Here is a 16,548-nt window from a genome sequence, read left to right as displayed (position 1 = left end):
GTCTTGGCTTTCAGAAAATAATGTTTGGGGGTTTTAATTCATTTTCAGGCCTAAAATCATGTTTAACGTGTAACAGGGCTTGAAAAATTTTGGGTAACGGGAGGACAAACTATCGTCCTCCCGTCACCCTAGGCTCAGTATACCGCGAGCAGCTGCGGCGTCTCTTTACTGAGACGCTGAAGCGGATCCCGACAATTGTGCCGGGATCCGCCCAGCTGCGTGACTGACAGCAGAGCCAGCTGTACCCTCCCCCGTCCGTTCTGCCAGTCAGCGCGGGGGGAATCCAGCCCCTCCCCTGTCACGGCTCTCTGCCGTGACAGGATCAAGAGGTGAGCTCACCTCCCGATCTACTGATTCACTGATACAGTTTCATTGTCACAGGTCGGCTAGAACTATGAGGTGAGTGAAAAGCACTCACCTCCATAGTTCTCCTTTTAATGGCTCTAAAATTATTGCTCTCACTCCGACGTTTGCAGCAATATTTTAACATGTGTGGCACAATAGGCGCAATCGTCGTTTTCACACGTAGGTGCACCCGACGCATATCTGCGTGTGTATGTGGGGGGCGGGGACTTAAAAAAAGTTCAGTTTTTATGCTTTGTTTTTTTTTATGATTCTTTAATTTTAGTATTTTTTTTTTACACACTGCTTTATTGCTATTACATGGGGGCTAAGAAGTCCCCTATGTAATAGCCAATTTACATGACAGGTCCTCTTTATGGAGACATTAGGGGTCTCCAAGACCCCTAATGTCACCTAGGGACCCCCAGAGAAGCTGATGAAGCAGAGATCTGCTTCATCAGCTTCTGTAGCTGGAGAGTGACACTGAATGCAGGAAGTGATGTACACGGCTGGCCTGGAAGAAGCTCGTCGGGCTCCACCGACCTCTCGTCGCGGACGAGTGGATTTTTCGAGCCCTGACGTGTAAACAAAAAATGAAAAATAAAGACCTCGGTCATGAGGGGGTTAAGTAGTCTTTCACAGCTACTCAACAGAAATCAACAAACTATATATAAATATAGATTAAAAAAAAAAAGTTAAATGTTTTGTACACGAACGAACGAAGAATCTTGGATGGTCCACTCTATAGGTCTGTTGGTAAATATTCAGGTGTTCTTCATACTTGGTAGCTGTACAGCTCAAATCTAAACAAGTATACTTGGTGATATTTGTATTTTACTAATGCCCTTAGGGCCTGTTCACACCATATGCAGTTGTGATGCAGTCCGTTTATTTCAACTGCGTAGTTAAAATACATCACAATGCTTTCCTATGGGCTTTCTTGTGCCTAGTTCACACCATTGCAGTCGATTCAACTGCAGTCAGAAAAAGTACTGCTTGTCCTACTTTAACTGCGTCAAACGCGGGGCAAACGCAATGGAACACATTAAAAAAAAAAGAGTGGCTAAAGTCAAAACTAGCACCATGCCAGCCAACAAAGTAAGCATGACTGAGCTCCCAAACGAACAAAACAAACATAGGAAATTCTCTGACAGGAAAAGGAAGTGACCTACATGCCTAATTAGCATTTTTTAGTGCAGTTAAAAAAAACGCATCAAAACGCATTGCAGTGCAACTGCGCAGATGCACGCAGTTGTGATGCAGTTTCTGGTGTGAACTAACCCTTAAAGAATACCTTGGTGTACTTTTAGTAGCTTTAAAATGTATCTTTAAAAAAAAAAAAATAATGTATATTTATCCGAGTCGTCAACACCGCTGGACGTGACGTCACTGTCCTTCTGAGAAAATTCCTGGAGAATGCAGAGCAGGCGCAATTTCACAAGACTTCAGTCCATTGCAAAAAACGTCTTTTCCTGATATTAAGTCTGCTTGCTCTGTATGTGTGGTGGTAAGGCGAGGTAGCTATAACCCCTTATTTTTTTCTGTACAGGTACATTTTACACCTAATAGGTGATTTGTGGGGGCCCAGCTGTGTAAGCAGAACTTGTGGTTTACTTTATTACTCCCACTGCTGCAGGGGTTGTATTTTTCTTTTCTTGACCCCTACTTTTTTTTTTGTCCCCCCTTTCCCAGAAAATTCTTTAAATGGACTTCAGCATTGTATATTATGTGAGGCAACACTTTCACACCGTGCACATCACCACATCTTACAGCATCCCCAGTGTTACTGCATGAGTCATGTTGTTTAAATACTGATCTAGCACATGGTGTTCTTTATAATTGGTGGCAAATGCTTAACAGTAGCCCATTATATATGATCATGGTAATGCAGATTTGATTGGATTATGCAAAAAAATGCTAACTTTTTTTTTATTTTAATGTGCATTTTGTTTATTTGACTACCTTTTTTATGGGTGATTTCCTTCAATTAATTATGTGCCCACTAAATGTCTCTTCCAAATAGGAGGGTATCCCCGACAGCCAAATTACAATGCCATGCCTAATGCAGGATATTCTGGAGGTGGTATGGCCCCGCTTGTTACAGGTGGACAGATACACGGGCAGGGAGGTATGCCACAGTATGGAGGACGCATGGCTCATTCTGCAATGGGCAACCGCCCATATGGGCCAAACATGGGGAGCATGCCACCGCAAGTAGGATCTGGAATGTGCCCTCCCCCTGGTGGTATGAATCGCAAAGCACAAGATACTGCGGGTATGCATGGCACTGCAAATTCCATACAAAGCAGGTAAGGGAGCTCGAGTGTCTTGACATAGCAAATATGCTGGATATGCTTAATTTAATTAAGAGCGAAAAATATTGAACTGGTTATAGTTTTAAAAGAAAATGTTTACTTTTATTTATTACTTTTACTTGTAGGTCTCCAGGATATCCCAACATGAACCAGGGTGGCATGATGGGAGCAGGACCACCATATGGCCAGGGAATAAATAGTATGGCGGCAATGATGAATACACAGGGACCTCCCTATATGGGAGGCAATATGGCCAACAACTCAGGTGAGCTATGGCTCCATTGTCGAGAACATGAGTTACTGTTGTGTCTCTTGTAGCTAAAACTGTCCCTTTTGTTTCTAGAAGCTTAGCTGAGGTGTGTTAATGTGTATATTTTTCAGGCATGGCTGGCAGCCCAGAGCTTATGGGACTCTCTGATGTTAAATTGACGCAAACTACCAAAATGAATAACAAAGCAGATGGGACACCTAAAACCGAGACCAAATCAAAGGTAATTTGCACACTTAGGATATTTTGGCTACTTGATCTTTTTACACCTAAATATGACTGAAAGATTTTCGAGTTATGGTTTTATTTGCAGCTTTTACATTTTGGAAGTGCTGTACTCAAAAGCATACATGTAGATATTAAGAACAAACATACAGTAGCTAATAGGGCTGCAACTAAGGATGATCATTTTATAATCGATTGTCTTTTTTCCCCCCGATTAATCAGATAGAAAAAAAAATTAACTGCCATCCTTAATTTAAAATAAAATTCACAAATGCAGTGTTACAAATATAAAGTTTACTTCAAAATAAAGCTGCATGCACAATTTTTTGCAATTGCACTGCTGGACCATGCGTTCCAGTGTGGACCAGTATGTGTAAGGGGGAGGGGTGGTTGAAAGTGCCACTGACCATCAATGATGGGATTTAAAATGCCATGAACCACAAGTGATTGGAGGTAGGTGGAAATTATATTGTCTCTACTTGGCTTTAGTGAACTAAGCACAAGGTAACCACCTCATTAGTTGGGGTCCTGCTTCTAGACCAGTGCAATAATGCTCTTAATTGTGACATTGGCCCTTATAAGTTTTATTGATGTGAACACTTCTTTCTATGCATTCAACATTTGTAAAGTTGAAATTGAATTGTGATTCACTTTCTTGGTGGTGCAGTAGTGATTTGTACAATGTTTTGGCTTACAGGCTTTTAACCATTTATTTTCCTGTTTACAGAAATCCAGTTCCTCTACTACTACAAATGAAAAGATAACAAAACTGTATGAATTGGGAGTTGAACCAGAGAGAAAGATGTGGGTGGATCGTTACCTTTCATTCACAGAGGAGAAGGCAATGAGCATGACCAACCTACCAGCTGTGGGCAGAAAACCCCTTGATTTGTACCGTCTCTACATGTCTGTCAAAGATATTGGGGGACTTACCCAGGTTAGGCATTTTTCTCTACCAATGCCAAATATATCTGGGATTTTGTTTGTTAAAATGCATTCCTAACTGCTTTTTGTTTGTTTCAGGTTAATAAGAACAAGAAGTGGAGAGAGCTTGCAACAAACTTAAATGTGGGTACATCCAGTAGCGCAGCTAGCTCCCTAAAGAAGCAATATATACAATGTCTGTATGCTTTTGAGTGCAAAATTGAAAGGGGAGAAGACCCGCCACCTGATATCTTTTCTTCAGCAGAAGCAAAGAAACAGGCGAAAATTCAACCACCATCTCCCGGTAAGGGTATATGTTAGTTTTTATTTGGAAGATAGTTATGTTATTGTTGCCATTAGTATTTTTAATAATTGGAATACTTGTCTAATATCGCATCTTCATTATGTACAGCTGGCTCAGGCTCTATGCAGGGACCACAGACTCCTCAGTCCACTAGCAGCTCTATGGCAGAAGGAGGGGATCTGAAGCCTCCAACACCAGCATCCACGCCACATAGTCAGATGCCTCCCATGCCAGGCATGAGGTGAGCTTCGCGACAGTGGATGAAAATTTGTCTCAATTTGCACCTGAAACATTACCTGTTCCCTCATGCTTCTAACCATCCTGCCTTTTTCTTTTGAATTTTCTTTCAAACATTACTTTTTTTTTTTTCTTTTTAACCTTCAAAGGAATAACTCGGGTCTCCAGGATGCATATGATGGATCAGATCCTTCTTACCAGAAAAGGAACTCAATGACTCCTAATCCTGGATATCAGACAGACATGATGGGTAGAATGCCCTATGAGTCTAACAAGGACCCCTATGGTGGAATGAGAAAAGGTGGGTGATGAATCCTTTTGATTAGACTTGTGTATGTGCATTAGAAGTGTTTTTTTTTGTTTTTTTTTTCTTACGAGTAATTTATCTCCTTTCTCAGGAGCAGATCCTTTCATGTCGTCTGGGCAGGGACCCAGTGGAGCAATGGGAGATCCATATAGTCGAGCACCTGGTCCTGCTATGTCAAACATGGCGCAGCGTCAGCATTATCCTTACAGCAGTTATGACAGAGTGAGGTGAGCATATTAATTTGACCAGTAAAATAAATGTTAATTTCGCTATTGTGGAGCACAACATTCTTAAACCATTGGGTTTTGCTGTGGCCTGCAGGTGAATTGAACAGTAGAACCTTCTTGGATGACTTTTCTTCAACAGTTGCTGGTTGGTGCACACCAGGACTTGCTAGTCTAGGAGTCTCACCAGTGCAGCCATTGAGTGCAGTTTTATCCCAGCCAGCAAGCTTGCAGGTTTCACTGCAACAACCCTGCTGAGCAGTATCTCTGCAGGGCATGTCTAGAAATGCCCTAGTCCTGCTTCATAGTGACTCCCAGTTCCATTTAGATTATTGCTATAGGACGCTCTCCAGGTCCAGAATCGTGGTCTGCTTTTGCTTGACCCTTCTCTGACCATTTTTGTGCCCTCAAGTCCCATGTTACCGGCAGCAGCACAAAAAGGTTAACATGACAGGATTAGGCACTGACTTGTCAACATGCTCCATGCCCTCTTTCTCACTGGGAAGCCATGAAGATACATTTCTTCTACCTTCTACTGCTCCTGACCTTTTATATACAATTGCAACACATGAGCTTATGTTTGATACTTTGTCTGCAGTGACACTGTCATCTTCAGCTAAATCCACTCATGATCTGTTTGCATTCAGTCTGGTTTTACACCTGCCCAGGTCACGAAAGTACCCCTTGGGGGCCCTCTGGTGCTCCTTAAGTGTTTTACTGTTTGGTTTTTGTTTTGGTTTTTTCAGGGGTTTTTTTTCCATTCTAATTTTCTCTGCAGCATGTCTGAATCTAAGCACAGGTAGGAACTTCAGGCAGTCGGGATTAATTCCAGTACAGTTATCCACTGGTTCCTGCTCTGCATGCAGTGTACCATTTTTGGGAGCAACTATCCTGTTTCTGGGTCCACTACCCTCTTATGGAGGTTTAGGCCTTGCTTCTCTATCCAAGCCTACTTTTGCGCCATCGGCTATTTCTTTTTCTTGTTTGAATGTTTTCTGCTTGGTAATGAAAGTGGTATATGTCTCGGCTTAGTCAGTTCGGCACCACCTCTGATCATACAAGCAGGCGCCATACTGAACCCTCTCCTGTGCCTGATTCAGACTTGTGAACTATTGTTTCTACTGCTGACTTAGTTGCAGGTCCTCTCTCTGCAATTCTTCTGTAAAGAACTTTAACCAGGGAATTTGCAGGCTGCAACAGTCCCTCCCAAAAAGAAGGAACATTTGTATGTGGTACATACAACACTTTTATATGGGTGGATCAGTTTACTGCTAGCATGAGTCAGGCCTTGACTCTTGCAAGTCATGGCAATCTGCTTAGGTGCTTCTTGTGATCCACTGTTGACTTTGTCTACAAGGATTAGCAACTCCCTGATGGGGTGTTTCTCCATTTGAAGTGGTTTCTATCCCTTTCCCGTTGTGGAGGATTTTGTCAGAAATGGTCTACACCTCTTGTGGTAGACCCTCCTATATCTCTCGTAAACAAGGTGACACCTGTTCGGTGGAGGATTCTTCTTTTAAGAACCCAATGGACAAAAAGTTTTAAGGCCTGTCCTTGTCTAATTTCTTTTGCTGAATCTGCTATTCACTGTTTTGGTTACTTTCACTTATGACCCTGACCATCTGTTCAAAATCCTTAAAGATGGGATTTGTCAGATGCAGGTGTTGACCATGAGTTAGTAGATCCCAGGGATCTTAAGTCTCCCTGATGTTCAGGGAGTCTCCCTCTATTAGATAGCGGCTCCCTGATGTCTGCGAGAGGCATTTTCTCCCTGAAAGGTTTACTCTGACAGGGATGTGGAAAATTTTGGAAAAAACTACTTGTCCAAGGACTAAAGCGGGGGCCGAATCTACTTGTCCTTCATGACTATCTACTTGTCCTGATACACAAAAAATAATTTTAACCAAAACCGTGTTTAGCAGTGCTAAGAAGCACTTCTCATTGGTCAGTGCCGTCAGGTGACCGCGTTGACCAACGAGTGCTTGCAATTTGCGAGCGAAATTCAGAATACATGGAACAGGTACAGATAGTACACCCGTACTGGTGGAGGGGAAGGACCGTTCGCCGAAAGGTAAGTATAGTGGGAGGGAGATTTGTGCGGGTAATTCCATTTCCCCTTTAAGGTGGGTGCAGACCTGCGGATTCCCGGGACGTGCGATCGTGTGCGGTAGCCTCCGTATGTAAGGGGTTACATCTGGGTGGCAATCGTTGAAAAAAAGGTACATGTACCTATTTTCACGACATGCACCGTGCAGTGTTTTCAACCGTGATTGCTGGAAGAAAACGCGCAATCTGCCTGGCACGACTGGGGTGCCATTAGAAAATAATGGCACTGATAGCACGATCGGCGGTGGTGTGCACTTCCGTGACCACCCAGCCATCCGCCCAGTTTCGTGCACGATGACCGGGCAGTCACAGATCGCACATCACCGCCAATCGCGCTGGCAATGCCATTACTTTCTAATGGCACCCCAGTCGTGCCAGGCAGGTTGCGGCGTTTTCCGAGCGGTAGCACACAATCGCAGTTTATTCACATGCAGATGGGGCAGCGGGACTGGTTTTAATTTTTTATTTACTTTGTAAAATGTTTTCATTTGTTTTATTATTTTTATGTAGTTACATTTTTAACTATTTATTACTTTTTTTACTATTTTTTTTTTAAACTATTTCTCAGCGCCGCTCTCGCCGCTCGTCAAACCAGCCCTGCTACTTGTCCGTAGCAGGGCTAAAACAGTGAAAAAACTACTTGCCCGGAACTACATGTCCCGGGCGTCGGGCGATACGAATTCCACACCCTTGTCGGAGTAAACTTTTCCGGTAAGATATCAGTGGGTAAGGTCAGAGTGAGGCTTGCCTCCTGAAGGAAGGTCATGTGATCTCTAGAGTAGCCTCAGAACGAGGCTTGGCTCTCGGAAGAAGCTACTTGCTGCACAGAGAGGGCGGACATAGACTACTATTGAGAGTGCCTGTACCACTGCTGCAGGGTTGAGGGAGTGCTGTTAATCCTTTGTGGATAATATAGAATCAATTATGTCCTGGTTGCCTAGTTATAGAGAACATTTATTTCATTTGTTGCCCATAGCAACTAGTCAACTGTGTATCAGGGACTTTACTCCTCAGCGTTTTAAAAAAAAAAGGTCTTGGGCTGTCTAATAAATTGTGACCTTTACACTGACAGATACTTGAACATCAATTCACAAATCGTATGTATGTATGTATGTTTCTGACGGCCACCCGCTGTAAAACAGAAAGGGCACCTCCCTGAAATAAGGGAAGTTTACTGGCCCTTGCGGACACCTGGTAGTCTCCTCTGCTGCTTGGGTGCAGGAGGTATTGTCCCAAAGATATCAAATGCAATTTGTTCTTTCCCCCTCATCCCTGACTTATAATGTCTCCTCAACGTCTCATGGACCTTCAGAGACCTTCACAGTCTCTTGGATCAAGGCGTCATCACCCAGGTCACCATCTCTCTGGATAATGTGTTGACCTCTGGACATTAGTGATGCATATCTACAAATATCCATCTTTCTGCACACTAGCTTGATGACTTTGTGTGCCCTGTCACTAACAATTTGTGACTCTCCCCTTTCTCTCCTTAGCATTTTGGGTGTTCAACAAGGTTCTGGCTCCTGTCCTGGGCCTTCTCCAGTCACTTGGCATACATGTGACAGTGTAATTGAAACCACCTGCTGTGGGAACAATTATTGGTGCCTCTGGAGACATGTCTGTCAGCCTGACTGTTCAGGATCCAGAGACTAAGTCCTGTAGAATCCTCAGATGTCTTCACCAACCTTGGGTTGGTCCTGGGCACTTCTCTGGCCCGAGTGTTTTGTCTCTGTTTTTGTTTTTTCCAGTCTGTTTACCAACTTTCTGCTGCTGAATAGGAGACTTAGGAATGATGATTGCATCATTCATAGCAGCCCCCTTTGCGCAGTTCCATGCAAGTAAAATTGCAACTGAATATTGTCTGTTTGGGACAAATTGCAAGTCTCTGGGCATGCTGATTTAACTTTAAACCCTAGGACCAAGATATGAGTCCCGGTGGCCTCTTGCTTTTGGCTGTCCAATTGATTATTTTTTCCTCTTTTCGTAGATTGATACTATCCTTTATGACTCCTAAAAGAAACCTTGGGACCTTGTCAGTGCAGGGAACTTCAGTCATCCAAATGGGGTTTAGTCAGGCAACACCACAGTGTGTGGTGTATGTCAACCATCATGGAGGAACACTCTCGCTGCAAGTGAGGTAGTGTTCATTCTGACTTGGGCAGAACACATTCCAGCTCTGCCATGTACATTCTGGGGGTAGAATATTGGCTGCTGAATTTTCCCAGCCAGCATTTTCTAGACCCAGGAGAGTGGTCACTCAAACACCTCTATTTGTTGAAGGGGCTGCCAATGTTAATCTCCTGGGATCATTGTTTCAACTAGCTGGACATGTTTGCCTGCAGGTCTGGGATTTGCTAGCAGTGGCATTGGATGCACTGGTGGCTCTCTGGGATCATTACATCCTGTTCTATACATTTCCTTCTCTTCGCTATAGAAGGTGGCCATTCCGATGGTTGTCATAGCCCCGGATTGGTTGACTTAGTGCAGTTACTCAGCATGCCCCCCTTCTCCTGTGGAAGCATGCTCAACTGGGGATGTTTTATACCACTTTTTAGGCATTTTGGGATGAAGCTTCTTCTTTTTTTTTTTGCAGGTATGCAAGGCCACCACCTGGTCCTCGGTTCACACTTTCTAAACGTTTTACAATGTATACGGCTTGGCCTATGCTAGTTTTAGGCACAATGTGTTGCAGGGGGATTTGAGTTTCCCACAGTTGTTTCCTTGTTGGGCCTTTTAGCCTATTGCCTGTCCTTGTTGGTCTGACTTTGGATGACCCTGGTCATTTGAGAATCTTGTGTTCTTAATGGACAACAATGAAAACAGGACTCTTGAAGTCCAAGCAACACATTCTGCTTCTTCCTTCGTGCTTATGGCCATAGCCCTTAGTTTTGTTTGCTATAAACTGAGCATGGAGGAGGGCTGGCCTATAGTTGTATTTCAAGTGTCAAGGTAGGCAGCAGTATAACCCAGTTGTTTAAGAATCTTGTAAACCTGAATGATCTCTTAGGGTGTTTATGGTAAGAAAAAAATACTACTTTTATACAGTGATTTGTTTATGGGACTTTTTTTGGTTCTTTAGGCCAGAACCAGGTCTTGGTCCAGAAGGGAATATGGCAAGTGGAGGGACCCAACCAAATATGATCCCTTCCACCACAGACAGTGGTATGTACTCTCCTGGGCGTTACCCACAGCAGAGGTGAGAAGACATTTTTTTTAACAGTAACATTGTAGAAGAATGCACTTTGGCCATGGAGACTGTAAAAATAGAGTAAAATGCATTTTTTTTGTTTCCCCTCTGCAGACATGACTCCTATAGTAACCAGTATCCCACACAGGGTACATCATCTGGAAGTCCTTATCCTAGTCAGCAGAATCCAATGTATCAGCAACAGGTAATTTGTACTACCTTAATCTTATTGCTACATGTTGTTGGTGGTATTGTTTGCGCTCCTGCCTTGTAATTTTTATGTGATCAGCATAGTCCATTGCTGCTAGGTTATTTTTTAATCTTAAATGGTCAGTCTTCTCAGAAGTGAATTTGTTATAGGTATAGCATAGTAAGCTGATTCGGGCACCTGTCATCTTATTCCTTTGATTCTCCAACATTGAGAGCTTTCTGACATTATTCTTGCTTTTGTTTAGCTGGGAGTTGTTGATGTTCTTGTCCACTTTGCAAGTTACAGAGGATCCATGTCAAAATGGCCACATTAGGTCTGCAGATATCTCAACATATCAGCGGTTTCACCAGATGCTTGTAATTTAGACCAAGAGACGATGTATGTGCTGACCTACTATGTGCTGGACTCTGTTCTTGAATTGTTCAGACCGAACATAAAGCTTGCCATTTTGATTCTAGAGCCGTGCTACTGCACTTTACTGGAATTTGAATGTACCTCCTTGTTTTATGTTGTGAGGTTATAGTTTATATCCCATTGAATTCCCTGTTTACTTTTTTTTGTTTTTAAACTCAATTGACCTATTTACCTTTCCTATAACTGTACTCTTGTTCATACTGATGTTTGTTTCTACTCCACATGTCCACAGTTGATAGACTGGTGATGCTTATAAGTATATATTTTTTTTAATGTATGTGGTTTTTTTTTTCTTTATTTCTTTAGAACTACAAAAGGCCCATGGATGGAAGTTATGGACCATCTTCTAAACGCCATGAAGGAGAAATATACAGTGCTGCGTATGCTGGACCACAGAGTGTACAAGGTCAACCACAGGCACAACCTCAGCAACAGACACCTGGGTCTGGAGTTCCACCTGCTGGACAACCCTCTCCAGCTCCTAGCTCACAGCAGACACAGGATCCCTATGGGCAATATGGGAGCAATTATCCACAAAGTGCTGGGGAGCGCAGGCCACCACCTTCTGGGCAGAATCAGTTTCCTTTTCAGTTTGGTCGTGAAAGAGTGCCTGCAGCACCAGGCAACAGTACGCAGCCGCCTCTGCCTCCTAGTGGAATGGCAGTATCTGCAGAGGCATCACAACCAGGGGCCATGTGGCAAGGTCGAGGTGAGATGGGTTATAACTACCAGGGAAGACCTGGTCCACCTACATCCAGTACACAAGGACCTAACTATCATTCTGGACCACCCCGTGGTGAAGATATTCTGCTTTCAGATCAACGACTTAGTCATGAAGGTCAGTGGCAACCTCACGTCAACAGACAGCAGCCACCTTATGTGCCTGCCCCTGGCCCACCGCTAACCAGACCACCACCACAGTCAGGTTACCAGGCCTCCCCAAGCATGCCTAACCATCTGCCTCAGGTAGCAAGTCCAGCCACCCCTCGGCCTCTGGAAGCCCACACTTCACCCAGCAAGTCTCCCTTCCTGAAGATGCAGAAAGCTGGACCACCTGTGCCTGCATCCCACATTGTGCCCACGCCCACACAGCCACCACTCATCCGCAGGGACATAACTTTCCCTCCTGGTTCCGTGGAAGCCACCCAGCCCATACTGAAACCAAGGAGAAGACTGACTGCAAAAGAGATTGGTAAGTGCATTGATAGAACTATATATTTCATAGTTCATGGCTGTGAGCAGCAGATCTGTAACAGTTGAAAAGATGATTATTTTTAAGGTACATCCATCCCAAGAGAAATAGGTTATATACCATTGCTCACATTTGAATTTGCTTTGCTGTCATGTTGATGCTTTGGAAATAATCTGAAGCAGGTATTGGTATAAAAAATGTTGACTCTTCTGGCTTTTATTTGCTTTATGCTCATTCACAGCCATTGATTTAGATGTATTAAATCTAGACACATTTAGGTAAATGGCATTTTCACATCAGTAGTGCCATGCATCCTGGTTCTCAATGGGTAATATGTAATAGCAGTTTAGAAACATTGAGCAGCTCTACCATCTTGTCTCCAATCCCGCTGCCTGGTCAAGCTTCCGCCAGAGCCTTCACTGAGCAATAGGTTAAAAAAAAAATCGGTACTCGCAAGGGGATCTGTCCATCCAGTATTTTTTTTTTGCAAAAAGGCATAACAGCAGCAAACAAATGCTTACATGTTTCCGCCCCCAAACTGAGCCTTAGTCTGGCCCAGTTTGGGGGCTGAAACATGTATTTGTTTGCTGCTGGTGTGCCTTTTTGTAAATCTAGCACTGGATAGATGGATCCCCTTGCGAGTGCCGTTTTTTTTGGGTTTTTTTTTTAACCTATTAATAGCTAATACTTTTAAAGCAACCCTGTTGGTGTATGAAAGTTTAGCCAGAAGATCCCAGTAAAAGAAGCATTGGCTCTATTGCAGGTTGTATGTTTGCTCTTGTAGAGGTAGGTGCACCACTGTCATCCAAAACGTTTCAGCATCTATCGGGGACATGCTATTTGACCTCAAAGTCTTGGGTAACCATGTTATTCCTAACTCTAAGCTAAAAAAAATAATAATTCACTTGCCACATGTTGAGCTATTCGGTTTCGTTTACATGGTTCTTCTGGCTGGATTGGTTTATATAAGCGACAGGTGTGCTTCAATCGGACCTTTACCCATATACCCACACACCTTTTCGGCCAGGTTCACACCATTTTCGGGACCAGTTCTGGAACGCGGTGCATTGCGTTTTTGCCTTGTTTTGACTGCAATTTTGCTGCGTTCCAGAGCGTTAAATGGGCATTCAGGTGCAGTCCAGTGCGTTTGTATGCATTTGTGTTTTCATGCGTTCCAGTGCATTTCAGACCAGAGACTAGCAGTGCTTTTCTTTTTTTTTTTTTTTTGTCTGGTCCGGAACGGACTATGCTGGTGTGAACAGAGCCCAGAAATACCATAGGGATAGATTGGGATGCTATTTTGGTCCGGGAACAAACTGGTCTGGACATGGTGTGAACAAGCCCTTAGAAATGTTTAGTAATGACGATCTACAAACACATACTTCTAGATAACTATCGGCTTTGTGTTCTTTGTATACCTTATTCCTCTTTTCTCCCCCAGTCTTCTGACAGTGGCCATGTTTACTAAGGGCAGATTACTAGCTCTCATACTTCCTGGGTGACTGGACATGTGACCATGCACATCTCAGGGGAGGAAAATGCCTTTCCCTGAGATCTTGTGAGATTACAGATGAGATTTCCCAGCAATGCTCTGCTGATGACAAGGCAATCCCAGTGCGCATTGTGTTGGCAAACTGAAGTAATTTGCACTTGCAGAGCATTCACTTCCTGCTTTGAAAGTGTCAGTATTTCAAAATCACAGCATTTCACACCTGACTCATCTGTTATTAATCATCATATATAGAGGGATGCATTGGTAGAATTAGATTTTTGAGTATAAAGGTCCGCTTTAAGACAAACTTTAGAAGCCCTGTTAACAGGTTCATATTACTAGAACAGGTAGGAAATGCTTGAATCTTATACCAGTGTTGGAAAAAATGTTTAAGATCTAGATGAGCAACAGTTCTTTAGAGGAAAGAGGGTAAAACGTATTTGGTTCATGTCACCATGTGCTTCAGAGTACCTGCTGGTAACTAGGGCAGAATGGATAATAAAGTGAAGGTACATTGCTGCAGAGATGCACAGCCTTTAGATGGGACCCTAAATCAGATTAAAGTTTGGGTTTTGCTTTCTATGTTTCATCTATGGAGAGCATATAACGATGTGTTTGACTGTAGATAAAGATGTAATCACTCCAATGCTGCATTTGACTGTTTTCTTCATTTTTCAGGTACACCTGAGGCTTGGCGTGTGATGATGTCTTTGAAATCTGGTCTGCTTGCAGAAAGTACTTGGGCACTGGACACCATTAATATTCTTCTTTATGATGACAACAGCATCATGACATTTAACCTTAGCCAGGTGAGGGTACATGTCTACAGAATGTTTTGTTAGTGTTTTCCTCACCTCAATTTTTTTTTTCCAACAACTTTTTACACTAAAGTGCACCTTTCTCTCTTCTAGTTGCCTGGATTGCTAGAGTTGCTAGTGGAATACTTCAGACGCTGCCTAATTGAGATCTATGGGATCCTCCGCGAGTATGAAGTTGGAGAGCCTGGGCAAAAGAACCTGCTTAGTCCTTCCTCTAGAAATTCTCAAAGCCCACTCATAAGTGATGCCGAATATAGTGATGGGGATGGCTTCCAGTCCCTTGATGATGATCTCCAAAGTGAGGATGAAGAGGAAAGGAAAGCCTACTCAGCTCCTTGTGTAGGCAATGAGGATACCCAGCGGCATGTCAGCAAATTTGACAAACTCCCAATCAAAGTTGTACAGCGGGAAGATGCCTTTGTGTTGGACTGTTCTCACAGGTTGGGTCGTCTTCAAGAATTTGATAGTGGCCTCTTGCACTGGCGAATAGGAGGGGGTGATACAACAGAACACATCCAGACTCACTTTGAAAGGCGGCCTGATCCCCCTGTCCGTAAACGCTCCCAGGGAAAACGCAGGTCTCGAGAACAGCAAGTAACTGGGGCAGAGGACACCGCTCCTACCATAGATGATGTTCTGTGTTCCAGGTCAAGTTCTTTGCCATCAGAAGGGGGAGAGATTCCTAAAGAGGATACAGAATTTGCATTAGGTGGCAGTCCCCCATCTCGCAGCAGGCACGGTCTTAAAATTTTGGAGGATGAACCACGTAGTAAAGATGAAACCCCTTTGTGCACACTGGAAGATTGGCAAGATGCTCTTTCCCGTCGTTGCGTGTGCATATCGAACATCCTGCGCAGCTTGTCTTTTGTGCCAGGCAATGACTTGGAAATGTCCAAGCACCCAGGGTTGCTGCTGATTCTTGGGAAACTAGTCTTGCTCCATCATAAGCACCCAGAAAGGAAACAAGCACCTCTTACTTATGAAAAAGAGGAAGAGAGAGATCAAGGAGTTAGCAGCAACAAGGCTGAATGGTGGTGGGACTGTTTGGAAATGTTGCGTGAGAACACGCTAGTCACTCTTGCCAACATCTCTGGTCAGCTGGACCTTTCTCCTTACCCTGAGAGCATTTGTCTACCCATTCTTGATGGTCTGCTACACTGGGCAGTTTGTCCATCAGCGGAAGCGCAGGATCCATTTGTAACATTGGGTCCCAATGCAGTACTTTCACCCCAGAGACTGGTACTGGAAGCACTGAGCAAACTGAGTATTCAAGACAGCAATGTGGACCTAATATTAGCTACACCACCTTTCAGTCGTCTTGAGAAGCTCTATGGAACCTTGGTGAGGTTCTTAAGTGACAGAAAAAACCACGTGTGCAGGGAAATGGCAGTGGTGCTTTTGGCAAACTTGGCACAGGGTGATAGTTTAGCAGCAAGGTCTATTGCCCTACAAAAAGGCAGCATTGGTAACCTATTAGGTTTTCTTGAAGATAGTCTGGCAGCCACCCAGTTTCAACAGAGTCAGGCTGCACACTTACATGGACCCTCCGCTCCCTTTGAGCCTACCAGTACGGACATGATGAGACGAGCCTCACGTGCCCTGCTGGCTTTGGCCAAGGTTGAGGAAAATCACTCAGAGTTCACGCTGTACGAGTCCCGTCTGCTGGACATCTCGGTGTCTCCACTAATGAACTGCTCGGTGTCACAGGTCATCTGCGATGTCCTCTTTTTGATTGGTCAGTCATGACGGCTACAGTGGACATCTTCCCAGATAGTTTCCTCCTCTCATCACAGTAGAATGAAATCCTCCCTGACTGTTGATTCCTTTCCCTATACTTCCCATCCTCCCTTTTTATTTATGCAAAAACTGTTTCAATCCACTGTCTGCCCCAGAGAGGAGATCTGGCCACCGTTGTGGACCTCCCCTACCCTTTCTCCTCCTCTCTGTGTTTTGGTGAGAACCAAAGCTACTGTATTTCGGTG

At 43.8% G+C, this 16,548-nt stretch overlaps 1 protein-coding gene across 1 annotated transcript in view; it reads left to right on the top strand.

Annotated features, from left to right (window-relative positions):
• The window catches only part of ARID1A (AT-rich interaction domain 1A), a 62,741-nt gene extending 46,378 nt beyond the window's left edge, over nt 1-16,363 (top strand). Inside the window, exons 8-20 of the mRNA XM_018561181.1 lie at nt 2,366-2,651; nt 2,783-2,922; nt 3,039-3,148; nt 3,878-4,087; nt 4,174-4,378; nt 4,487-4,619; nt 4,765-4,916; nt 5,014-5,149; nt 10,332-10,448; nt 10,554-10,644; nt 11,371-12,256; nt 14,427-14,557; nt 14,660-16,363. Of these exons, the coding sequence (XP_018416683.1) occupies nt 2,366-2,651; nt 2,783-2,922; nt 3,039-3,148; nt 3,878-4,087; nt 4,174-4,378; nt 4,487-4,619; nt 4,765-4,916; nt 5,014-5,149; nt 10,332-10,448; nt 10,554-10,644; nt 11,371-12,256; nt 14,427-14,557; nt 14,660-16,312 (4,250 nt within the window). The 3' untranslated portion in view covers nt 16,313-16,363. The remainder of the gene's footprint in view (nt 1-2,365; nt 2,652-2,782; nt 2,923-3,038; nt 3,149-3,877; nt 4,088-4,173; nt 4,379-4,486; nt 4,620-4,764; nt 4,917-5,013; nt 5,150-10,331; nt 10,449-10,553; nt 10,645-11,370; nt 12,257-14,426; nt 14,558-14,659) is intronic.
• Nucleotides 16,364-16,548: the final 185 nt, after the last annotated feature.

The sequence above is a fragment of the Nanorana parkeri genome, unplaced genomic scaffold, assembly GCF_000935625.1.
Source record: "Nanorana parkeri isolate BGI_ZX_2015 unplaced genomic scaffold, ASM93562v1 scaffold505, whole genome shotgun sequence".
NCBI lineage: Eukaryota > Metazoa > Chordata > Amphibia > Anura > Dicroglossidae > Nanorana > Nanorana parkeri.
This window is presented reverse-complemented; position numbering and strand designations above follow the sequence as displayed.